At 38.7% G+C, this 20471-nt stretch overlaps 1 protein-coding gene across 1 annotated transcript in view; it reads left to right on the forward strand.

The window, feature by feature from the left end:
* LOC131773540 (prolow-density lipoprotein receptor-related protein 1) overlaps positions 1-18649 on the forward strand; it is a 29427-nt gene extending 10778 nt beyond the window's left edge. Inside the window, exons 15-32 of the mRNA XM_066165262.1 lie at positions 230-1094; positions 4219-4240; positions 4405-4530; positions 6684-7101; positions 7755-8164; positions 8587-8721; positions 9242-9277; positions 9681-10028; positions 10424-10453; positions 10963-11304; positions 11785-12114; positions 12595-12979; positions 13090-13514; positions 14075-14560; positions 15120-15163; positions 15479-15573; positions 16676-17158; positions 17730-18649. Of these exons, the coding sequence (XP_066021359.1) occupies positions 230-1094; positions 4219-4240; positions 4405-4530; positions 6684-7101; positions 7755-8164; positions 8587-8721; positions 9242-9277; positions 9681-10028; positions 10424-10453; positions 10963-11304; positions 11785-12114; positions 12595-12979; positions 13090-13514; positions 14075-14560; positions 15120-15163; positions 15479-15573; positions 16676-17158; positions 17730-18216 (5467 nt within the window). The 3' untranslated portion in view covers positions 18217-18649. The remainder of the gene's footprint in view (positions 1-229; positions 1095-4218; positions 4241-4404; positions 4531-6683; positions 7102-7754; positions 8165-8586; positions 8722-9241; positions 9278-9680; positions 10029-10423; positions 10454-10962; positions 11305-11784; positions 12115-12594; positions 12980-13089; positions 13515-14074; positions 14561-15119; positions 15164-15478; positions 15574-16675; positions 17159-17729) is intronic.
* The last annotated feature ends 1822 nt before the right edge of the window (positions 18650-20471 follow it).

Here is a 20471-nt window from a genome sequence, read left to right on the forward strand (position 1 = left end):
GCACTTCATTAGACCATGACAATAGAATGCTTTATAATCGTTCGATTGACTAAGATATCATTCATGAGACAAAACGGGACAACGTTAGTTATAGGCTCTATAAAATCATCTGTGAGATCGGATATTTCGACTCTGAGGAACTAATTTCGTTTCAAGTGTCATTAAAAGAAAAACTGCAATAATACAGGATTTTTCTGATATTCTCTTTCATTTTTTTATTTTTCCAAAGGTCGCGGGAAAAGGGGTTGAAAATTTTTAGAACTCCTTTCACACTTTCATTTAACAATCCTGGCTTCGAGCCTCATCATTCCAATCTTTACGACGACAATTCAGGAGGAGTTCCCTTCAGTATTCCAGAGACTTCCGAGCCTTACGAGGTAGTAAAACTTCCATCTTCAATCAGCGAAAGACAGGTTCAGAACCCAGAAACATCTGTTTACGAGCAAGAGTGCGCGAATCCTTTATATCTCGCAAAGAGTAAAGATGGTGATTTCCAAAGCTCAGCTGGCAATCCAATTTATGAGTCCATTAACGGGCACGGGAGTGGGAATCCAAAGGGACCAAGAGCTGAATCTGATTATGGAAGCTTGGCCAAACGAAAATTTCATCCCGATGGCGACCGAAATGAAGAACAACTGTATGCTAAGCCATATAAAATAAAACCTCGTTCGCCCTCTGGGTTTAATTCCCCTGAAGCGCAAAATGGCAACACTTATGCCCAGCTTGGCTTGGGGAGCGTTGTGCAACCTAGCCAAGATAGTGGTTTTGAGCAGCCTGGGTACGCGTCACTCGCTCCCTTCTCTCGAAATATCCACGGAGGCAATGGCAAAGGTGTTAGTTCTCGCAAGGGTATTTCCTCGCAGGATAATTTTTGGCCTCAAAACACTGTGCACCCCCAAAATCCCGAAAGCCAGAACGAAAAACCAGTGAGTCCAAGGAAAGCTTGTTTCCTTGGTTATCCAGCGAGCCGCCTGGCAGATGAGAATTGTAGTAAAGAGCAGTTAAGTAGTAAACAGAAAGTCCGAAGTACAACTTTAAAGGACAAGGAAACGCCTGTCTTACATCTTCCTACTGAGCCTGGTCCTGAAGAGACGATTATCTGAGTATTGTAAAAAATTTACTTCACTACTTTGAAAGACTAAGCGACGAACGCATCAACGAGGAAGACAATGTTTTTAAGCATAGACTCAGACTAGTCTAGAGAAAGTTTATAAGTTGCAAACAATGCCGCACCTCTAGTTTTGGCAGTTATTTAGAAAACTGTTTTTGGAATGGAATAAAAAAGCTATTTTTTAAACTCGCTGAAGAAATAGAGATGTACTTCGTACCAAGAAGAATCGATCCTTAGACCTTCAGATTCCGCGTTCCGATGCTCTGCTTCTGTGGCTATCTTAGCCACAGTGACTTTATGGTGAGCCTGAAGCCTATCATGGAGTATTTCGTTATAAAATTTTATATTCATTTATTAATTAATGTATCACTCAGAAATTTCAGTGTCATTATACCATAGTTTAGTGTCTCGCTTTTGAGGTCGTTCGATGAAGTAGATAATACCAATGATATACTATTAATTATAACTTTAGATTCAGCGGTTCCTGAATCTAACATTTGCATAATTTTGATAGAAAAAATTTGAAAATGATTTTTATTACAGATGCACAGAATAAACTTAAGATATTCCTGATAGGAAAGTAGGTAAAGATTCTTTCAATAGTGTAGCTTGGTTAATCCGCTGCTGCGTGTTACTTATTAGACATTGAATTATCAGCCTTCCAAATTCATTGTACGAACTGTTAATATTAATATTGAAGCGATCACAGGCGTCATTTAAAAGGTAATGAAAAGGTAGTTTAAAGCAATGCAGTCCTAGTTAACATGTTATGTCTAAAATATGTTAGAGGACAGTTTCATGTACATTGAAAATGATCCCAAATACATAAACCGCATCGTATCAGAAACATGATGGTACAATGTTTCCTTCATTGTGATTCATTGACCCACAATGTTGATGTACCTCAACTCTTTGCCAATTTCAGGGTCATTTCCATTTATGATACAACTCAACAGAACTTTTTCTGGAGATATTAAACGATTTTCATCCTGGTGGTTTTCCAGATTCAAAAATACAAAATGAAGTCTGTCTCACCAGGATATCAAATTATATGGAGCGTCATGGTATGAAAAAGCAATTCTGAAATTATTCGACAAGCGATCGAACGAACAAAACAAGACGAAATCAAGGAAAATTCAACTACCACCATATGTCATGTATTTGCAGACTGCCGTAAAGCTGCACGGATCCCTAAGACACTTAGCGAAATTGCCTTTTTTCAGTAGTCGCACAGTAACATAGCATTTTTTTTTACGTAAGGGAAGGGAGGGATATATGTGTTCAACCATGTATGACACAAGCTATAACAAGACAGTTTTAATGGGAGGGAAGGGGTGAGTAGGGCGGTGGAAGTACTCAAGGCATGTTGAACACAATTAAGAAAATGTAAATGCATCAATCACGATGCAGAATTAACTTTCCAAAATTTTTAGAACTGTGCACCACATTCGATAGAACAAAGAAAGCGATATCCTTGATATAAGCTCTACAACTGTGCTCTAAGAGACAGAAATCTCATCTTGAGCGACAACCAACCACAAAGCGGGAAATATTCAGCTCAGTTTATAGTGATCATACAGACAATTGCTCTCCAAAACTAGATAACCAGCTGTTCGGCTTTTCTTGCGCAGTTGAGATTGTCAGCATTGTCCAATTCCCCTTTTTATAAAGGAAGCTTTAAGAAGTCTAGCTTCCGCGGCATTTATTGCGGAAGTTTTTTGTGGATGCCCACGTTTAAAAGTACTTTCGTTTCTTAATTTAGCCAAAAAAAGCACACCTACAAAGAGAAAAGTTAGAGACGTTTGCCAAGGATAAGCTGTCAGAGTGGAGTGTCCTAAAACCCCTTTCCAGCTGACATTCTTAGCATCTTTGTCGCCATGATTATGAGAGTTTTCCTTTCTCATGTAGCCTGTAGATAGTCAAAATCTGTCATCTTTGTCAGGTTTTGTACAAGAAAGTAAACCTTCCCACGTATATTAATAGGGAGTAGTTTTCATGAAAAACTCCCATATAAGGGCCCATTAAGTTTATATTGTCAAGGAAGACTTCCCGTTGCAAGGGCCTTTGTCGACCACAATGAAACTGAACGTCCAGAGTATTTCTAACTTTTTCATACATTCTTTTCTAATCCACCCGGCTCTTCTTTACCAGCGCTGTCTGAAAACTCTTCATTTCCTTTTTCATTTTCAAACAGTGTTGCTGCTTCCAGTTCTTTTCATTACTTCTTCGTCTTCTTCTCCTTGTTCTTGTTCTTGTTTTTCTTTTTTCATTTACTCTGTGCATGCGCTGACATGTTCATGCTTCCTGATCGCGAAGCATTCGTTACGCAGACGTGAACCATATCATGAAATACAATAAACTGGACAGGGAAACGTGTCTTACTGTGCGCCATGCAATCTTAAAAAAAGAGAATGGCCACATTACTCAAGTAACCTTCAATGTCATCTTGATCACAGTTCTACAGGTAAAGAGAAATCGATTCGTTCTTTTTTATGAAATCCGTTTGTTATGGCAAGACAGTCAGGGATCATATCTTGCCTTTAATTTTGTTATGTCTCCACAGCTTACGTTTCCTTTGTGATTTGTAGTGTTTCAACTTTTTGGCTATGCAAATTTTGTTATTGACTTCGCGATGAATAATTACGTTTAGCAAGACAGCGAGCCGAAGTAGAGAAATAGAGAAAAGTGGTTATTTAGGAAGTTTCTGTGGCTCGCCTTAAGGTAGGAAAACGTTTAATTTGATGTTCGAGGCGCCTAAATTTTTGACGTACCTCCTCTAAATTTTCCTCCAACTGAATATCCATCAAGGCATTGAAATTATTCTGTTTTAAACGAAGTCTCAACAATCATATCTCATCCGATCGAATCGAATCGAATGCATCTAGTACAATTCTCTATTTCGACTCATCCGCGCTTAAATTTGATAAGATTCCGTTATCGATATTGTCAAATTACTAAAGTTGTTTCCGCCACAAATTTTGAAGTCTGCATTATTTTGCATGACAAAGTGTTTTGTTCGCTTAATAACATTCAAACACTTCCTAGCGTTGTAAACAATAGGAGGACTAAAGCGAAAGTAGCCAGCGAATTCCTTCTTGACATATAAGTTTTTCCATATCAACGTCCAAGGTATTTACTACCGAATATTTAATCTATTTATCACGTATATCATATCTAGCTATCTTTGAATTGACTAGGCAATATATTAAGCTTGCACGATTATAAAACGAATAACATCCAAATAGGTACAATATCTGTGATATAAGACTGACAAATACATGGACTCTCCATAGGATCGCTGTATTGCAGTGTGATAGTCACCAAGGAAAGGGGAAACATGCAGCAACAGACTTTTTATAAGCAGTTTCATCCTTTGGTACTTTTGACGTTGGCCGTACTTGTTTCGAGAAATATCGGAGGTGAGTTATTCCAAGTTGAGTTAAAATTTGTTAGACTTAATGTCGATGAGCCCACTGAATTGCAAATGTTTTTTTTCCCAATTAAAGTTTCACATTTCAACAACCGGGTTCTCGGGTACGCGGCCGTTTAATTAACGAATTTTGTGTTGTCCTTGCGGCAAGATTTATTCCTCGTGACAAGAGTATAGCGGTAAGAGATAAGAAACACTAAATTACCACATTGGCTCTTCAGGATCAAAGAAGTTCAAAATCTGCAAGAAAGCGACAATAGTTTTATAAACATCGATTTCCTAAAGGCAGTAAATAGACTTTCGAAAGTTCATCGAGACAAAAAGAAATATTCGTACAGTGGATAGAAAAATTGGTAATTTAGAGTTAGCAATTGAGTTGAAAACGTAAATTGACCGTAAAGAGTTTAAAGGCTGACGTTTCGAGCGTTAGCTCTTCGGCAGAGTGATTGAAAAATAGGTCGCTTTAAACTGATGAGCCTACGACTGAGGCAAGCAACATGCACAGTCTGAAAAAGTTTCATCTTCACGCCGAGATCCTTTTATTTGATGCTTGTCAAGCTTACTTTTATCCTGAGAAAATAAGGTCAGTCTTATGATAACTTGAAATCTCGAAACCGTCTCTGTGTAAGCGATTCAGCCGAATGTTATTCAACTGATTCTACCGAATTACGAAGAAAAGAATTACGTTTAGATTTAGTTGTAAACGTTGTAAACAAGAAACTTTTTAAATAGAGATGTCAAGAAATATGCTGAATCACCCTATATTACGTAGGAAGCCATGTTGTGTATTGCAGAGCCGACATTGTTTACACGTAAAGCCGACGTCATAAGTTGAGTGGACGATTTTTGTAAACAATCCTCTAACAAAACATTACATAACTAGGGAAAAGTCTAATTGGTTTCTAGCATTGAATGACGCTAAATTTATAGCTTGTCATTAGCCAAATATCGTCATTTCTTTATTTATAATTGATTTGAAAAATTCTGCTTTAACTGAGGAGTTCTCAAATAATATTGAACTGAGAAACTTGGTCGATTTTTTTCATGTCAATTGATGTCATATCATATAAGCAATCCAGGGTTTCAAACGTTTCAAATAGGAATAACGCCGCATACAGCCGTCGGTGCAATGGATAATTAGAATAGAATCGAACATTTATACCAAATAGTGCAATATATCGTTGTAGTCATCTTGAATGAGGAACATGTTATGCAGTAATTTATTTTGTTTGTCATGTTAACAATTCAGATATGTAAATGAATATCGGGAAAACAAAGATTTAAAACATCATTATCGATCAAGGATAACAGTTGGCATGGGAATAACTTTCTCAAAGAAAGAAATGTAGATGCAAATGGGAAAGAACGGTGCCAAGCATCTAATTTCTCGAGCTGTGACTGATGCACTCCCTTGCGTAAAAGTGATTTTTGTTTATCTTGCATTTGAGTCACAATTTTCTTAACTCTAGTTTCTATTAAGAATTACGTCAAACGTTCTTGTGCTCCTGAAGAGCTTTTCAAATCTTTATGTCCACGAGGAAATAAAACTTCAAGTTTGGTTTGTTTGAATCAGTCCGTGATAACAAAGTCTAAATATAATAGAAGTTGAACCCACTATTTTATGTAACAATAAGGACTGTGGCTCCTGTTGGGAAGAAAAACAAGTTAAAACAAGTTCCGTCACATCATAGGACATAATAGGTCCTCGTGCTGCTTTGACTATGTAGCCTGGGGCATGATTCCTCGTCAGGTTTATGTAAATTTAGGGCATACTAGCAGCATATTCTACAGTCTTTGTTTAGTATACCTCACACACGTCTGAAATTTGTTTTAAAAATTCGTAGCACTAGCATATCACATTCGAATGGAACTTGTCTCGTATCAAGAAATGGTCCATTGTCATTGGAGAACAACATTGCCTCTGTTATTTTAGATAAAATTTTTCCATAAAGCCTGCACTTGACGAAAAATGTTTAAAAATCTTATGCTGGTAAGGGGTCAAGATATTACCAGGCCTTGAGAATTTATCGAAAAAAAGTTCCAACCATCCGAGGAGTACATTGCGTTTGTGAAAATGCCACTCTTCTTTTAAAAAAAGATTGACTGATTGACTTGATTGACACTAGTGTTTCTGCAACGCAGGTTCGCATGGCTGTCAGAGCGACCCAAGCCTCTACTTCATTGACGATCACAATATCAAATGTGCCACTGTCAAATCTTTGCAACAACCAAACCCTTCCTTTCAAACAGTAGTCACTAAAATTGCTGAAGGAGCAGGGATTGACATTGATGTGCGAAACAGAATGATCTATTGGAGTGACACCACGGCGTGGACGATAAACCGAATGAACTTGACTTCAGGAGAAATAAAAGTCATTGTTAGGCATAATGTAGGAGAGGTTTACTCCCTGGCTGTTGAATGGGAAAGCGGCTTGATCTACTGGACGGATTATATCTATGAGAGAATAGAAGTAGCTAAACTTGATGGGAGCTCCAGGAAAACTCTTGTAACACAAAACGCGCGTTCGCCTGTTGGAATTTCAGTCGATCCAAGAAGTGGGTAGGTAATTATGGTCTCGGAGTCGTGCATTGCTTTTTCTATTCTATCTTTATCCTGAGGAAGTTTTATTGGGTAGTGCAGATGGAAAAATTTGACAAGTTTTTCCGACAAGTTCACCAGTATAAGACGTATTAGTCACGTTTTTGAATAAGGAGGCTGGTTGGGGCAAAGACATCTCTGTAAAGGCAAAAAGCCGCCGATCTCAGTGTTATGAAGAGTTTTGTAAAAGGAGAAGCACTATGCTTACTGAGAACAAACTCAGTTAAAAAATCTGTTGAATTAAAGAAGAAAGAATTTTCACGAATTCGCCTTATAGAACAAGGCTGCCCTCAGGACCTCGTCGAAGAGATCTTAGCCGAATTACAATTCTCATCACGCAACACGCAAACAAAACGAAAACATTTAGAAAGATTTTGCCGTTCGTTACGACTTTCAACCCTGTTAACAAGAATCTTAAAAAGATTCTTATGAAACAATGGCATCTTATTTAAGGCAACAATTGTTGCTTATCGGAAGGACAGGTCTCTAAAAGATTCTCTTGTTATAGCGCGACTTCCTTCACTTTAATTACAAAACAGCATCGAGGAGTTATAATATTAATTCATAATATGTAGAGAGACTGCGTAATATATCGTAGGTATTTTTTTTTGCAGATACATGGTTTGGGTGGAGCACGATTACGCAACGAGGAAGATAATGCGTGCAGATTTGACAGGCGAAAATCCTCTAGAGTTGCAAAAACTTTTTTATGGCTTGCCTTTATATGTCATTATTAATCACAGCGATAGTCGAGTGTACTGGACCGATATTCATCGTTCATTTACTTTTATTGGGTCAATTGGAATTAACGGAAATCGTTTAAGATATGTGAAATATCTTCGTCCAACTTACTTCCCATTTGATTTGGCAATCTCTCAAAATATCTTTTATTGGGCTGACCAGAATTTGCATGGAGTCTCGTGGTTCAATCAGAGTTCGTCTTCCAGTGTGGTGAATCTTCAAAATCTATCTCCTCTTGATTTAATTGGAGTGGCAATATCTGATTCATCAACTCAACCAATAGGTATTTGATAAACATCTTTGAGATGCATGATTTCATAAAGTGTCATGCGGCAGAAACGATTTGAAGTCAGAGTATGAAGAGAGGGTTTAGTCACTATGTGCCTACCTTTTTTAGTTAGTACTGTTAAAATGTCTCTCGAAATCACCATCTGAAGTATATATACTTTTCAAAGCTTCTTGTAGAGACCAGTGGCATAGTTAAGTCCTAAGCAAATTTCATCCACAACCCGCTTTCATTGGCAAGCCCTATTGTTAAAGAAAATTCTAAGTGGCAGTTAAATGACAGAACCTTTTTTCATGGGGGAAAGTTTCCCATTCGACAAAGAAAAATATCAAGGGAACACTCATCAGGGAAATTGATCACTGTAAATGAGTCCTCTTTCAGTGAAAACGGCGCAAATTTATATTCTTCTCTATTTTCAGCGATCCAGGAAAATCCGTGCGTAGTCAATAATGGAAATTGCAGCAATTTGTGCTTGTTAACCCCAGGAAGGGCAAGAAAGTGCGCCTGCCCTGAAGGAATTAAATTAAGGAATGACAGCATCACTTGTGAAAACGGTAAGTGAGTACAACCAAGAAATGACTAAAATGAGAATACAAATGATCATTGATTAAGCTAGGACTAGAGTACCTATTACTGCTGCTGTTTACAGTACTCCACGAAATTATTACAGTTTTAGGGTGTAGACCATAAATCCTACGCTCTAAACTTTTCAACAAATTCATGACGCCAAAAGCGCATAACCTAGGTTATATGCTTTTGATGCCGCTGAATTCATAAAAACTCCCTAAACAGTACTCTGTAGATAAAAAATGAAAGTTTGTGGCCTTATAAAGAAAATCACTTTTACGATATCATGTCACATTTCATGAAATACGTCCAGACGTTCACTCTGAAGTGAAGATTGCGCCTCTAAGTAAAAATGAATACTAACTCAGCCAATGTCTTGAAGTCTAAAACAGCGTATAATGAGAGACAAAGCAGTAGTGAAAAACTGAGAATGGCGACGATAGTTTTTAGGCGAAACGTGAATCATTTCATCATGGCTCTAATGCAAGAATATGTTTGGTTCTGTAGAAACTGCGGCTGCAACACTACCACCGCCCCTTCCAGGTATGTTCTCAATCCTTAGCATATTAAGCACTTTAAATTAAGGTCGTGAATACAATGGTCAAAATATCGCTAGCTTTGCACGAAGTTGCTATCACAGGTGCAGTCCAGGGAGCATTTTGTTATAAAAACAGTAAGAGATTCACATCATTACCGACTGCCATTAATGACTGTATATTCTATAAGTGCAAATCAGAATTGACGGAATTCATTGATGACAAGTGTTCTTCATCACACTTAAAGGAAAATGGTCTTTTTCGTTCAGTTAAGTTTTGATTAAAATATGGTGGAACGAACAGCTCTAAAAAGTTCCATATATACAGGAAGCCAACATAATTAAAAGTTGCTATGAACACTAGGAAGTTAAACGCCACTACTTACAGACTTATGTTGCTTGAACCTCTAGCCATAAAAGTTCGCCTCAGGCCCCTGAGCGCCTCCAAGGAAGGTAAAGGCCGTGTCGAGGTTCTCTATAACGAAGTTTGGGGAACAATTTGTGATGACTACTGGGGTCTCGACGAGGCGCACGTTATCTGTCGCATGTTGAACTATTCGGGAGCACAATTTGCACCCCGGAATGCATTCTTTGGCCGTGGATCAATTTTTATGCCAATTCACTTAGACAATATAAAGTGTCGAGGCGACGAGTCGACAATTGCTGCGTGTCGCCATAATGGTTGGGGCCAAAATGATTGCTTACATTCAGAAGATGCCAGTGTGGTATGTTGGACCGACTCGGCTCCCTCTATTCAAGGTATGGAGCCTCTTGTAGTACAGCGTTCTCGCGATGAACAATTCCTCTTTATTGTTTGTTCGTCGTTTAAACGATAGTTGCTATATTTCTGATTTGTAATTGTAACAATAGAATATTTTGATTCACGAGAATTTCAAGAGTGCACCAGGAGTCTCTAACTTCTGTGTTTAGAAATGGCTCAGTTCCTCTTTCATTCACTCCTTTCTTATTGAAACCACGAGAGTTACCAACACCAAGAGGTCTTAATTTCGTAATCCTTCTGTTAAAGTTGTACATTCTGCCTTCCAGTGTGGATAAGGATGCTTATTGCTGAGCTCTGTTCCACAAGTACGATCAAAATGTTCAAGTTTAGCGATCGTATGATAAAAAGCCAAATATTTTATTCCACTTTGCAGAGCCAACTTTGGCCCCTGGACCCTATCCAGGTACTTGTCTCTTTTGAATTTTGAAGTTAGTTGATCACTGTATCTTGTTTCACGTATAACAATGTATGTAAAGTTACGCTGTGTACTATTGAATGGCCTCGTGCCGGCGCCTTCTAGCGAAGGTGATGAAGATGGTGGTAACAACATTGAAGATGGCGGCATTGACCACTTCATTCTGCAATGATACCTTGAAGAAATGAGGAATCAAAAGCGGTCCTTCACTGCGCATAATTTGCTGAAATTAGACCATTGAGTATGATTTTCAAGACTGTATACTTTCGAGATTGATTATTTCGATCAGTTCCTTGCTAAATTCGATCAATCACTCGAGAGCTAAGGAGAATTCACATTAGGTGATACAGACATGGGTTGGTTAAAGCTAACACTCTCAGTGTAACCAGAATCTTCCCGTAGGGAAGTCCAAAATATCTACTGCGATGTAAATGTAGTATGATGAGTCTTTAGAAATGTATAATTTAATAGTTGTATGATTCCTTGTCTCACTTTAGAACTAAAAGTGCGATTACAAGGTGGAGACAATTATTATAAGGGTAGAGTTGAAATTTACCTGAATGGAACCTGGGGAACAGTATGTGACGACTCTTGGGGAATTGAAGAAGCCAACGTCATTTGCCGAATGCTGAACCACACGGAAGGAGCCGTCAGCACGCAGTGCTGTGGATTCTATAATGGATATGGCGTTTCCGAAAAGATTTGGCTGGATGATGTTCACTGCGTTGGAGATGAAAATAGCATCGCGGAGTGTCGCCATGGCGGCTGGGGAAAACATAACTGCCGTCACTCAGAAGATATAGGGGTCGTTTGCAAGCATGCTCCATTATCAACACCAGGTATACCTCGTTTTTCTTTCTTTCACTTTTTTTCAATTCCCCAGCCACTGTTGCCTGTCTCCCTTCCTTCCCATTTCAAATATTTCTTTAATTACACTTAAGTCCAATATCGGCTCTGTTATACCGAAATTATCGGAAGGACAATTTTAAATCCTGAAATCGCTTGTTTATTTACCGTTTAGCTTCAACTCATCTAATCTGTGCCATGACATTCAGTTAAATTTCTAAGATTAAATTAAGGCTATTTCTTGTCGAGGAATAAGTGATTGTGCTGTTGACTCTCCTCTCCGGGTAATAGGTGAACGCACAGATGCAAAGAAAATTGAATGGGATAGAAAGAGAGGAAGGGATAACCATGCCCTCAGACGAGTGACACCACCTAGACACACTTAGCCACTTTGATAACAGAGGGGCTTCTATTCTTTCCCCCTTCGTTTTTGTAATATAAGTCTACAGTGTTCATTATTGTTTTCTATCAAGATCAAATTGTGCGACTAGCAGACGGAGCTCGAGAGAGCGAGGGACGTGTGGAAATATTCCATAATGGAGAGTGGGGAACGGTTTGTGATGATCACTGGGATATCAACGATGGAGATGTTGTATGCAAAATGCTAAATTACTCGAGAGCACTGCGAACCCCCAAACAGGCTTTCTTCGGTCCAGGAAATGGTAAAATTTGGCTTGGCAATGTGAAATGTAGCGGGAATGAAATAAGTCTTTTGCAGTGTGGAAACCCGGGTTGGAATGTTGACATTTGTGACCACCACGAGGATGCATCTGTTATATGCGAAACTGAGGCACCACATTTAGGTAAATTAAAAACCCTTTGAGGGTCACATGGTATATGTTGTATAAACCTAATTTACTTAACTTTACAGTTCACTACCCTTTTACACTCTCAGAGTTTTGAATTATTTAACATTTAGCTCTATAGCCTCAACTACTTGCTAGGAACTCGAGCAACGAACTTCGGATCGCAAAGAAATCGAACAAAAGGATTAATGAATGAGTGTTAGTGCAGGTAATCCCACAACATTGTGAGAATTTTTCTACCTTTAAACAAGGTTGTGCAACCAGGTCATTTTTTTTTAAGGTCAATTTTAGAGGTTTTTTAACCAGGTCACTTTTCGAAGGTTAATTAGATAAAGTAGATTTCGTTCGGAATTAAGAAAATTTCGGAATGGAAAGTAGTCTTGAGAATAGATATGTTTGTAAAATACTACAAGGCCCCCCAAAACCAGAAGATATTCGATGAAGAAGGTTAAAAGCCATTGTTTTTTTTTTCTTCAGAATCCAAAAGTTTTATTCTAGCATGTGGACTGGGACGAGAACTTCTTTATCATGTCCCTCTTGATACGAATCTGCCTGAAAAAGGTGTGCCCCTGGCAATAGAGACTAACACTCCACTGGCAGTAACCTTTAACATTGAAGACAACTTGATGTACTGGACAGAACAATCTGGATCTATTCATCGTGCTTATTTGAATGGCAGCTTCAGGGAAGTCTTATTAACAGACCTCATCCGGCCCACGGCTATTGAAATAGACCACGTGGGTAATAACCTATACGTGGCAGATCAAAATGGTGTCACAGTATCGAAGCTTGATGGTTCATATCAGACTCTCCTGATCAACATGACATCTTGTCATGGAATTGCTTTAGACAGCGTAGCAGGGTAAGATTTCTTTTTCTTTTTTTTATAATCTTCATTGCTTGCACACATATGCATCATAACATTTCCTGCGCTCTGACTAAAAGTTTTCCCTTTCAATTTATTTTCCACAGGTATATATATTTCACTGTGACTGGTATTAGTCCAAGAATATTACGCGCAGACATGGATGGTAAAAATCCGCTTGTTTTGGCCAATGTGTCCTCCATAAGAGGAACCACATTGGACATAGCATTGGACAAGGTCAACAATCGACTTTTTTACTCGGACGAAGGCAACAACATGGTGAAGTATATCAATTTAACCAGTGGAGTGCATCACGCTGTGCTGTACGGTAATCCTCGCAGACCAGCTGGTCTTGCCTTATTCAATGGAACCCTTTACTGGACCGGTGAAGGGACTGTGGAGTTGTTTAGTGGTGGCATCTATAAGGTTAAAGCTGACACTTTAAATGGGGGCATCGTTCGTGAGGTGGTGGACCTTCTTTCGTATCCTAAAGGAATATATGCTCATGACGCCCGAATGAAGTTACCAGCAGGTGGGATCTTTATTAAAAAAAGTCTCGCCATAATCATTTTTTGCAACAAAAAAAACGGTTTTAACCTTATGTTCTTTTTTTGCTTTCGTCTCTTATTTTTGTTTTCGATCATTATCTGCTAAAGTGGGTTTCTTGGCATATGAGAGGAAAACTGATCGATAAAGAAGGAGAGAGAGCAGAGAGGACCAAGAAATAAGCTCACAAGTTACTCCAAAACCAGTCGTGCAGCATGAGAGAATTTGTGTCAGTTGTCCTCTGTAAACATTTTTTAGAAAATGACTTCAAATGAATGGTATCAATCGTAGAAATCGGAATATAATTAAAAAAGACACTTACACTATCCTTTACGAACCCAGGTTTTACTAAATGCTTTCGACTGTGAGCAAAGAAAGCGTTTCGTTGTGACGCGAAATTTTGTGCACGGTACGCATGCAATTGCTTAATTTTGTTTTATTTGATCGAGGTAAAAGTTGTAACAGCTCAGTGCATTAGCATTCGAGTCAAGGTAATACAAAATATTCTGCTTTTGAATTACTTTCTGCTTTTTTTTTTGCCTTTAGTCGATGATAGTCATCCTTGCGCTAGAAACAATGGCAGCTGTTCCCACCTCTGTTTAATAAACCCAACAGGCCACAGCTGCATCTGTGTCGGAGCAGGTTCATGCCAGACATCTGTCAGCTCATCAGCCTCTATTACAAGCGCCATGTCCTACTCATCAACAACTCATGCTACTGCAACATCAACAGAAATTCATGCTTCAGCCTCAGTTTCTTTATCAATCTCATCTCCGATGTCCTCATCATCACCTTCCATGACCTACCATATGGTGACTGAACACGCACACACAACAACAGTCAACTTTTCCCCTTCACCGGTGGCTCCGACGGCAACACGTGTAAGCCTTACACCTTCCCAAACCCCGTCTGATATCTGTGCATCGCAAAATCCTTGTGAGGATCGAGGTAGCTGCCAAGCTGATGTTATCGAAGGCTACAAATGCGTGTGCTTGGAATATTTTATTGGCCAAGACTGTTCAATAGACATAAGTATGTTATTTAGTTTGGTGGTTAAATAGTTATAGTGTTTGTCTTCCTTTATAACTGTCATAAGAGGGGGAAGTGATCACGTTGGAGTACAGGTTCGCATATAAAATATATAGGCTTGTTAGATACGAAACTATGCCTTCAAAGCGTAAAAACAACGACAACTAGTAAAATTACACTCTTACATGTTCTTCTTCATTGCCTTTTCATTCCAGTTAACATTTTTCTTCCTATTCTTACAACAGCTGATGAAGCAATTCAGAGTACATGGTGTGATTAACAAACCAGAAAGCGTGGAACAGAGGGGGGGAGGGGGTGGGCGTGGGAAAGCAGATTTTGTTTGAAATTTGGCAAGTGTTTCATGGAAAGCTTAACCAGTGAGGTCCCTGGAAAAAGGAGTTCAATTCGTCTTTTTGATAAATGTATACAAAGTTTGAATACAAAGTCGCGTATATCTAGAGCCCTGTCTACATGGTAATTACCGGCAAGAATGCTCTTGTCTGTTATAGAGCGAGAAGAGGAGGTAAAACTTATCGCTTGATATTTTGATTTTTCTCCACAGGTGAAGGAGTGGTGGTCCTTGTCATAAAAATTCAAGGAAATGAGGTAAGGGGGAGAGTTTTCTGCTTAATATAGAGGAATCAGTTTCTAGGATTTTACAATAAGAACTAAAAATGCACCCTCTCTCGACATTATTATTATCAGGGAATTAAGAAGAAAGAGGTTATCTAATTTATTTCTAAAATTTGCTGATTACAATTGCATGTGCTCAAATTATCCAGACAACATAATAACCGATTAAAAACACCTTTCCTTTCGAAATCCTCAAAATGAAAAATTGTATTGCAAGAATAATCTTACAGAATAATAAATTTAAATTTTCATGAAATTTACTGTAAACGTTTTAATTCCATTCCACAGTTCAACAAAACCGACCTGAAGCAAGTCATCCTTCAAATCTTGAATCGCCTCTGTGAAGATCCCGAAAGCGAACAGTGTCCAATAACAACATCAGGGTAAGCAAATGCTGCTAAAGGCAAACCTATTTCCCCTGAGCAGGCGTGTTCTTTGTTCTGGAATTTCTTGTAGAGTTAACAGTTCAATGTGAACAAGGCCAAACTCATCGACTTTTCAAACTGTGGGCTTTGCTCGTCCATATCCTTTGTTTAACATTCACAAATGCCTCAAAGTTGGAAAACCACTAGTAAACACCACGAAATGATGAGGAATTTTTAGTATTATCAACTGAGTTGATAACGTAAACTAGCCATCATAAAGAGTTTCAAAGCTGATGTTTCAAGCGTTAACCTTTCGTTAGCCCTTCGTCATTCGCTCTGAAGAGGAGCGAACGCCCGAAACGTCAGCTCTGAAACTCTTTAGTGAACAATTTACCTCATAAACTCAGTCGATAATACTAAATTAGTCTGACTTTAAACATATGAAAATCATAAATGTGTGCTGCGGTTGAAGAAATGAATATAGAAGCGACCCTCGCAGTTATGAACACTATTGGACTAGTAGTTGAAATAAGGCCTGAAAAAAAAAAAAAAAAAAAAAAAAAAAAAAATATTCGGGCCCATACGGGATTTGAACCCATGACCCAGCGCTCTACCAACTGAGCTAACTAGCCAGCTGGGAGCTGGTCATTATGTTGGATCCAAATAAGACCTTAAAGTGGGGAATAATGACTAAATATATGAAAATCATATATGTGTACCGCGGTTGAAGAAACGAATATAGAGGCGATCCTCGTAGTTATGAACACTACTTAACTAACTATTTTAAGTAATAGTTGAAACATTAGAGCCTTATTTCAACTACTAGTTAAGTAATGTTTATAACTGCAAGGATCGCTTTTATGTTCGTTACTTAATTAGCCTGTTATACTCAGCCACCGACGCAGCATCACAGTTTCTCTAGACACTTACCCCCCTTAACGACCAAACGATCGTTTCACAGATATGTCTGTTAAGCTTAATTTGAGAATCACAACAAAGATCTCCAGTAGCTGCGAAGCTCTAATGGCACATTGTAAGCTTTATTGAGGTGCCGTTTCCATCTTATAGAGGTGTTAAACTGTGGAGACCTTATAATGTTTTTATTTGTCAATTTCTTAAGCGGGGCAAGAAGAAAACGGGAAGTGCCAAAGGAAACTTTCAGTCACGCAGAGGTCATAGTAAAGGAACCGAAAAAAATCAATGGTAACCTTCAAGTAGAGCTAGCTGTCATCAAACGGATGTCCAATGGTTCAATATCTGTTATATCTGGCGCAAATCTTGCCAGGATAGTAAACGCTTCGGCGGCAGAAATCGGTCATAAACTGGGAGGGACGTTTTTAAGTGTCATGTCGAAATTCCCTGGACCAACAGCTCAGGCTACACAGTCTACCATGCCGGTTGATAATTCCACGACAATAACACAAAAACAACCCCAGGATAGCACGACAGTACCTGGAACAACGACCGGTCAGGTACCAGCTGGTCCGGGTTCTGCAGCTGCCAATAAGGGAGGAGGAGACAACGGTGGAGTTATCGGCGGTGTGGTGGTAGCCTCCCTTGTTATCTTCATCTTGGTTATCGCACTGGCGGTCTGGTATTTCAGGTAATAAACTTTGATTCATGATTTCCTTAATTCATACTAGCAAAGATTAAAAAAACCAAAACCCTCCATGGTAAGCAACCAACGGAAGATAACAGCCAGTTTTTTTTTCTCTATTCATCTCAAATCAGGGAAATAGAGAGCAGCACAGAAAACAATAAAAAATACGAAAAAAGGGAATTAAAACCTTATAAAACCTAACATGTACTCAGCTGCTAGACATCTACGACTGAAATGGAGATCAAACACCAAACAAAAGTGTGGATAATTGAGGTTGATTCTTAATATATTGAGAGAATTTCCACTCTTGTTTCCTTGTAAACGGAAGAAAAAACATACCCTAAAGGTGATACATTTACAAAAAAAAAAAAAAAAAAAGAATTCAACGCAATTGTTCAGCTCGTTGTAAACTAAGAATGAATAACGAAGGACGTTGCTAAAAACTATCACCAGAAGCCTATTAGTAAAAAAAGCTGAAAAAATTGAAATGTAACTAAAACCAGAATCAAGTAGCACAATTTGTTTCTTTGAAATATTTCCTAATCCATTTCATTGGTTTTTTTTCTGTCAAAAGGGTAAAAATTCCTAGTCTCCCTTTTTCTTACAAAAGAAACAGCGATGGTCCTGAGCTACGAGTGGCTTCGTTTGAGAATCCCGGATATGACACCAGAATAGGATTTGCGACACATGGTGATGATCTATACCAAGATCTACCTCCGCCGGTTGTTCTATCCCCGTACGAGGATCTCAATGACTATGGGGCTGTTAGCAATCCTATGTACTCTGAATTTGGCGCCGACCATGAAGCTTCGGTTAGGAGGTCTAATTTCGGTACAAGTTTGTTCAGCAGCCATGGGAAAGAAACCGAGATTGGAGCGAATGATGCTAAGAAAAGCAATGGAAGTATGGCAGTAAATAAGATCTCTTTGGAAGATAACAGTGTGGTCAAAATGAAACATGATGGCAAGGAGACTAGTACAAACCAGGGGCGTGAAAACAAAGGCCAAACCGTTCTTGTTTTAGAAGACGGCGAAGAGATTAACAAGGCGTCTGAGCTATGAATTACACTGGTTTAAAAATGCTGCGAAATACGTAGCAATGCCCATAATTTAAATTTCACAAAATTGAACAAACTCCTAACATGGTTTCCATCCAAAAATATGGACTTTTTAATAACAAACAAAACCATAAAATAATTTCGCTAAACCTCGCCCTTTCGTTATTGTGTGTTGCAATTAGAGCTAACTGGATCTTTGAGAAAAATATAATTAAAAATGTGAAACTAGAGTAAGAATCGTAAAACCGCTGTGTTCTCGTACAATAATGAATTGAAGGCCGCCTTGGATTTTCTTTTGGTGCGAACCTCCACATTCATTGCTTACTGTACTTATATCGTGACGGTTTCTCACAATTATGATATGTAGGAATGAAAACGTACACGGATTTCGTAACTCAAATTTTTGTATTGTCAATAAATCAAAAGAATATGCGAAATCTGTAGTCTCTGCATTTTTCCGAAAAGTTATTTAAAGTAATGATAATGCTCTCATACCTAAAATATCGGAATGATAGTGGAATCATAAATGCTTGAGTGACTCCTCAGAAGAAAAGTTATCGAACAAATTTCAAACTCTTCCTTAAATGCTTTCTACCAAGGTCTGTTTCGAAAAATACAACGAAAAAGATAGGTCACCGTTCTTGTTTGAGAGACATGATAAGCCAAACCTACCCCACTTATGCCTGTTCTAGCACTAATCACGCGCGACATTTCATCTGTTGACGATACATTTTGCAGTGGTTAGCAGCAGGCGTTTTTAAAGTAACACTTAGAAAACTTGGTTGATAAAAAGTCTCGAGCGTATGGAACAATTTTATGTATAATTTGTGGAAAATCACGCCATTTTTAAACAAAATCGACTCGAAACGTTCTCCGGGTCGTTCCTTTCATGGTCATAATTTGCATCTTAACAGGCGTAACAGGCCTCGTGCAGGCTTCTAGCTTTCTTTTTTTCCCTTCGATGATTTTTTTAATGATTTCTCCAATTTAAAGGGGATGATTTGTACGCCAAATTTATGCAATAAGAAAATGTGGGCCACCGTGCTCGTTCAAATGCTAAAGATCATCCTACCTCTTGACCTGGTCAATTTATTGAAAAACAATTGCGCGCACGCTTATTCGCCCGACTGAGTGATTTTTATGCGCAGTACAGTATACGCAGTGCAATATTGAGGAATAACCTTCAGTGCACGTATATACATAAACCCACAACTTGTACCAAAGGCCCAAACTGTTAAGATCGATGTTGAATTCAACGAAATTTCAGTCTAACCTAACCAATCATATTTTTCATTGTAAGTCTGATGAAGCGTAAATCACTTCTGAGGAATGAAAAGTTTACAAATAGTGCACTTAAAAGCTTTCAATATGCTTTGCTTTTAAATGGTTTCAGACGTTTGTAGTTATCGACATAGTTTCTGGTCTAAAAACAGAAAAAAAAAGAAAAAAAAAAACTGGAGTCTATCCCTGTAGAATAGGATGCAGGGCCCTCGTATGAGACAAAGCCTTTCTTTTTTATTTGTACATGACAACATTCCATATTTTTTTTTAGACCGACTGATGCGGCCTTGTGGCACTGGTTTAAGTTCACCTGAAGGTTTCTTGAGGAGAACAGCTCAGTCCCGGCACTCCGTAATCGCCAGCATCAGCAGATACGAAAGTTTGAAGCTCAGGGTTTTAAATTGATAGGACACCTTCGGAGGCCCGTTCTTGCTTCAGATAGTTAAATAGAGCGTTTTGTCGGACGTGTATGTTTTATGATTCAAGTGGCATACTTGGTGAGTATGTCCTCGTTTACTTTCCTCTTTTGTTCCATTTTTTTTCGAAACTCGTAGTATGGCTACACTTTCTACCCGGTAACTTCATGAGGTTCTAGAAAGTTGACGTTAGCCTGAACTTTGGAAGGTTCTTTGTGTGACCCACATATAAACCTCCTTACAAACTCAAGCCTCGAAACTGAGACCAGACAGTGTGCTAGGTTCAGGGTTATCCCTTATTGTACGAGGCGATCCAGAAAAGCGCGTAACCTCTCGTTTTGTACTACTTTTTGTATGGCCCACCACAAGGATGTCATCGAAGAGGAATTTCACATCATGCGGGCAGGCCCCTTTCGATAACCGCTTGAACATAGATCTACAAAAGGGGATGATAAATGTAGTCAGCCTCCGGGTGTCTGGATCTAGGAGTACTTAATTGATGGAACCCAGAGTATGCAGACTTAACATCTTACTTCAAGTACACTGCGCTTACCTCTGTAAT

Source organism: Pocillopora verrucosa, chromosome 4 (genome assembly GCF_036669915.1).
Source record: "Pocillopora verrucosa isolate sample1 chromosome 4, ASM3666991v2, whole genome shotgun sequence".
In the NCBI taxonomy this organism is placed as follows: Eukaryota; Metazoa; Cnidaria; class Anthozoa; order Scleractinia; family Pocilloporidae; genus Pocillopora; species Pocillopora verrucosa.